This window comes from Fukomys damarensis, unplaced genomic scaffold, assembly GCF_012274545.1.
Source record: "Fukomys damarensis isolate Sample0158 unplaced genomic scaffold, DMR_v1.0_HiC HiC_scaffold_4, whole genome shotgun sequence".
Taxonomy (NCBI): domain Eukaryota; kingdom Metazoa; phylum Chordata; class Mammalia; order Rodentia; family Bathyergidae; genus Fukomys; species Fukomys damarensis.
Window position 1 is genome coordinate 632003 of NW_022900916.1, and position 6000 is coordinate 638002.

Sequence of the window (6000 nt, forward strand, 5' to 3'; positions counted from 1 at the left end):
TGCAGAACCTCTGCCTTGTGTAGGGAAGAACACGGAAAAGAAAGATTCAAGTTCAGTACATGTGTGTTTTTTCAAATATTTTTGATCTGTAGTTTTCTGATTTTGTGGATGTAAAACCTACAGATATGAAGCTATCTGGGTGCAACTTGAGTGGACTATGTTCTCTCCTTGGTGAGTGCAGAGCAGTTTAAGAGCATTCCTGACTTCTCCCACGGCATCCTTCCCCATGTTTAGGAGGGCATCGGAAACACTGGACACACACTGAAGCCATGACCCACCAGTGGGTTGCACCCCAGCATGCAAAACACTGCCCAGATGGGAAGCTCCACGGGTGCAGGGCTCTGTCCTGGTCTCACTGTGTGCCCGAGGCTTAGCAACATCTGGCAGATGGGAGCGATTGCAGAGTTGACACACGAATGAAGTCCATGATGGTAGTTCTGATTTACTGAAAAGGGAAAAATTTCCATTGCAAGGCAGGAGATCCAAGGCCAACTCCTAACTCTTGAACCATTGTACATCCTTGAGAACTAACTTCAGTTCTCAATTTTCTTACCCACAAAGTAGCTTGTGATATCTGGAACTCATGAGAACAAATAAGTCTACAACTAGGAACCCACTCTGAATAAAAGATGCAGATGGTGCATGTTGCTCACACCCTTTCACATGCACAGGGCTAGTACACAAATTCTTCACTTCTACTACTTTACTGATTTGGTTTAATTAGGGTAACACTGCTGAAACAGTGAGGTCTCAGTTTAGACCTTTTTAAGAAAAAATACTTAAACTTTCATTGAGTAAGATGGTAGTCGCAAGGCACTGGGATGGGTAGGCACCTACCTGAAGTGTTGCTAGCCAAGCAGGTCCTTCAGGTTGCAGTACAGTGTTTTAACACAAATTGGTATTTCTGACTTTCTGAAGGGAGACTTGACCAGGTAAAGTGTCCTTGTTATTCCTTCCAGAGTTTATTAACTCCCTGTGTACGTACTAGAAAATGCCGCCATTTCTGAAGTCCTGGGGGCCGGGTATGTGAGGTTTTGAGCAATGCAGTGGAGACTCAAGGTCATTAAGTTGCTTTAATGATCGCCGGCAACTTTGTGTTGTCCCAAAGCCCAGGCCGTAACTGGCGGCACCTTCCCTACATTGTCACCTTCCTTTGCCCCTGTGGAGGCCAGAGCTGCACATCCTGGGAATCTCCAGGCTTCCTGGGAATCGCCCACTGGCCTTGTGGGAGAGGCGCACGATGTCACGTGAGGGCTGTACACTCCAAATTCTGCCTCAGCCACTTTAACATGTTGTGACCCTGGCTGGGTGCCCTCAGTGTTGTGAACACTAATGAAATACAGTGTGTGCACACTCACAAATACACTCACACACACACACACACACACACACACACACACACACACACACACACACACACACACACAGGTGTGCATACTCAGCACAGTGCCCAGCATACAGAAAACTCAATGTGATGCTCTCTTTAGCTGTTGTTTCATTTTTATTACTCATTGCCAGTTCTGTCTGGACTGTTAGAGGGGCTGCTACAAAAGGAAGTCAGTTTAGCTGCAGAAACAAATGCGTTTCTTTGCTTCCCAGGTTGTGTGGGGCCCTGGGCTGAGAGCTCTGTGAGGCTTGGCTCAGTAGGGACAATACCTCACCCAGGAGCAGGGCCTTCCCTGCCCTGCTCCATCCCCTCTGCAGCCTGCACTCGCTGAAGAAGCCGGGACGTTGATGCCACAGCTCACTGTGACTCTGGGAGGGGAAGGGTCCCTTCTCCGAGTCAAAGCCACGCTGTAAAGGAGTCATTTGTCTCACACACTGTCCCCCTCCCACGTTGTCCCCTCCCGACAGCAGATTCCTCCCACTTCCCACTGCAACTTGACCAGAAGGGCTTGCAGGCTGCCCTGCCAGGTGTGTGTGCCCCAGAGAGATCCGAAGATGAAGCCACTGGTTGGATGCCCTCAGAGTTGGAGGATGGAGGACACTGTCTGTGACTTCGTGGCCCGCAGGACAGCGCCGTGGGTCAGGAGGTGTTCAAGGCCCTCTGGTCACGGTGCCCTCTGGGAAACTCTGGCTGGAGAGGAGGAGAGCGCTCCTGGCATGGCCAAAGGGCTTGCTGTGGTCATATTCTCTGAGGAAGCTGAGCGACACCCAGAGGGAGCAGGAGGCCTTGCTGGAGAGATCACCAGTCTCTGAGGCCAGCATGTCCGGTCCTCCCCAGCTGCCATCCAGTCCCTGTTCTGGGCCTCCCTCATATTGGCGTGACACTAACCGTCATCCGCAGAGCACCAGCCCGCCTGGCCCTTTGCCCTGCGGGGAATCTGGTGATTGTGAGCGACTCCTGTGCCCACAGGACCGCGTCGGAGCTCAGGCTTCTGAGTCCACCCAGGTCCGAACTCCAGCACAAGGGGCTGCACCACTCCCTTCCCTGCTGTGCTGGAGAGCCATCAGAACCTTAGCCTTGGAATCCACACTGCACAACACCCACGGGTGCATAGCTCCCTGTTACTCAGGGCCCTGAATGGAGCTGTCGCCTGCTCCTGCTCCGAGGTGGCCATGCGCTGAGCCGTACTTACCCTGAGAGTAAGTGGTCCCGGTCCCGCTGACACTGAACCTGTTGAGGTGCAGCCTGTGTGTGACCACGTTCTTCTGGGGCTGGAACAGCACGATGTGCACCTTGGGAGCAAACAAACAGCCCAGGACCACAAAGCCACTCAGGCTCACGGAGATGCACATGGTCGTCGTCTGCACCTGCAAGAGAAGACAGCCCAGTAAGTGTCCCAGGAGAAGTCAGTCATATTTGTATAAAGACATTCGTGCAGAACCACTGAAGTCAGAGTGGTAAACAGCAAAACATAAATATTCCGTGGCTAAGTGGCTGGTTGCTGATAGTTTCAGTTAATGAGCTTGGCTTCTTTTTACTTCTCCATATGGTGAACTAACCCAGGCTTCTATCATTTTTCCATCTCCTTTCCTGCTGGGCGCCCACCTGGTGGCTGCTGGCTTCCCTATCAATACTGCCAGGCACCAGAATCTACTTTGCTGTGGCACTGCTCTGCGGCACACTTTGCCGGCACTGACCATCACTGCGGGTTCTCTGGCGCCACGCCGTGGTCTTCATGGGTTTCTCTTCCCGCTTTGCCCGTGACAGGAGGTACCCTCCGAGCTGAGGCAGGCACCTCCTGCTTTTTCAGCTCTCGCCTGCATCTTCTCCGACTCTACTGTCTGCCTGGCTTCAGCTACAAGTGACTTACTGGAGACTCCATGCTCTACCACCTTCGGTACTGGAAAACGGGTCACAAACCATGCCATCAGCTCCACGAACGCTTCCCACTGAGACTTGGACTTTCTGGAGTGGTTCTCGTCCCCCAGGTAAATGTGAGTCCAACAGCATAGTTGTTGCTGAGTCCCTGGCCATCCTCTCTAATCAAAGAAGGTCGAAGTCTGAACAATTAATTGATGAAGCCATATAACTTCTGGAGGCTTCACACTGTTTTTGATAAAAAATCTGCTCTATACTTTCAGTGTAATTATTCAGATCCAGGTTTATTTTAAATGCTGAAAGCAGAACTCTCCCAGTCGTTTTAAAGTTCTATTTTCCTTAAGTATTCCACCATCCTTGAGCTTTGAGTCCCCAATAATAAGGGGCCCCTTTTCCTTGGGCCAACTTCTGAGCAAATGCACTACTCACTACCCAACTCTGGAAAGTGAGAGTCTCAGTTGGCCACCTTCACAGATGTGTGTAATACGATGGCAGGACTCTACTCTTCCTGCCTCGGTTTCCACTGTGGAGCCAAGATGAATGGCACCACTCACAGCAGGGTGACATAAATTCAAACGTGAATTTTCAAGGAACCCTTGTCAAAAGCAGTGCTGGATGTTGTCAACTCCTCTCACACTTTGAGGAGAGGAGGGAGAGGCTTTGATATGTGAGCACTGCTCTTGAGAACCAGGAGAGCTGCCTCCCTGTGGCCATCCCCAGAAAGGGTCAAGGTCGCTCCAGGAGAGGGCGCTGGGCAGGCCTGGCTCCACACGGAAACCTAGCTGGTGAGGAAAAGCTAACACTCCACCAGCGGGCACAGCACAGGGAGTGCTACTGTACAGAGTCCTCCGAGAACTTGTGATGGCAAAGGACAAGGTGGGCTGCCCAGGGCTCGTCCACGGCAGCTGTGGGCGGTTGTGGGGAGCTGGGGACTCTTGCAGAGCAGCTGGAGGGAATGGGGGACACTTTGGGACTGGGAAAGAAGCCACACATGACAACTCAGACTGGAGAACTACCAGCCAATCACTCCAGGACCAGCAGGAGATTAAGAAGAGAGGAACTTTGACGATCACTCTCAACACCCTGTCTTCTGCCCCCACTGTGGACTTGGAGAGCAGAGCCATCCAGCTGCGCTGCCCTGCTTCTTTCCGGTCGCTCCTCCATCAGGGCCGAGGGGAACAGCAGGTGGTGACTGGAGGAGTGCAGAGGGCTTCTAGGAAATGATGCAGGACCGTGGTGTCAGGGCACACAGGGCCCGGCCGTCTGTCCGTGCCGACCGCTGTGCGGCACTGCGGCTCTTGAGTGCTGAAAGCCTGGTCCCTGGAGCTCTCTCTGGGGCTGGGCTCGACTAAGCACGAACAGGTCCTGGGAAGCACAATGAAGCTGCACTAGCTTGTGCTCCATAGTTGGTTACCTGGCATTGCTGTTAGGGACTTGGGACCTCCGCAGACCGGGAGTCAGCCCCAGCTGCAGTCTATTTCTGCAGGGAGCCACTCGCCGACCACCGCGTCACCTCCACGCACATGGGTTCCCACAGCTTTAAAGAGATTTAAAAAATTTTAAAAATACTCAGCACTAGAAAAATAACAATGAGTAATAATAAAATAAAAATGACTTTAACTGACAAAAATTGTATGCCATACCTAACATGATGCATTGTAGAATGGCCAAATGGGGTTCATTGACAATGTACTGCCTCGTGAGCACTTAAAACCTGCTCTCAGTAACTAAGTGTGGTGCCCACAGATGCCACAGGCACCTCGGATGTTTTCCTCCCCAGGTAGTGGAAACCTTATAGCTGCTGTGTCCTCTTGTAGGGAGCAGTTTGCTCGATGGAAACCCAGGGCTTGCTGTTAAACAGATCGGGGCTTACAACAACGTATGGGGCAGTTTTCTGTGAAATCATGGGTGGCCAGGGGCTGTGCTCCTCTGGAGAGCTTTGATCCACGGTGACTTTAGAAATACAGAGAATGAAAACTAAGTGCTTGAGGAGAAAAAAGTCTTATACTCACTCATTCTCAGATACTGAAATCGGAATTAATATAAAAATAACTGGTGAATGGTTCAACAATTTGGGAAATTGTAACAGAAGGATGAAGTTTCTTCCAGAAGCGATAGCAATTACATGGAAGTGTAGGAATTTAACTGTTACTTAGGGTCTATGAATAATGATTTAATTGTTTCTTGTATATGTTCAGTAAGGCTTTTAACTAGACCAAGGACTCTCTCTCTTCTTCTCCTCTCCCTTCTATATGCGTGCGCGCGCACACACACAGCATATCTGTATACATGACTAAAGTTTTAGAAAAGGCATAGCATTGTACCATAATCAGTTTTAGAAAAGTAACAGAGCATGAATGAAATTTTTAGATCTTTCAACTGATCCTGGCTTACTGTTCCAAGTCTATTTAATTTACAGATTGATCTATTAAAGCCAAGTCCTGCTGTGTCTAATTTGAAGTATTCTCACTGGGTGCTTAGTGATTACGTCTTACTCTTTTGCCAGTCACTTTCAAATTTAGTTCTATTTTAGTTTTAGAAAAGTAACAGAGCATGAATGAAATTTTTAGATCTTTCAACTGATCCTGGCTTACTGTTCCAAGTCTATTTAATTTACAGATTGATCTATTAAAGCCAAGTCCTGCTGTGTCTAATTTGAAGTATTCTCACTGGGTGCTTAGTGATTACGTCTTACTCTTTTGCCAGTCACTTTCAAATTTAGTTCTATTTTGAGA

At 49.6% G+C, this 6000-nt stretch overlaps 1 protein-coding gene across 1 annotated transcript in view; it reads right to left on the reverse strand.

Annotated features, from left to right (window-relative positions):
* Grm3 (glutamate metabotropic receptor 3) overlaps positions 1-6000 on the reverse strand; it is a 70950-nt gene that overhangs the window by 10136 nt on the left and 54814 nt on the right. Inside the window, exon 5 of the mRNA XM_033758239.1 lies at positions 2580-2754. Coding sequence (XP_033614130.1) covers positions 2580-2754 — 175 coding nt within the window. The remainder of the gene's footprint in view (positions 1-2579; positions 2755-6000) is intronic.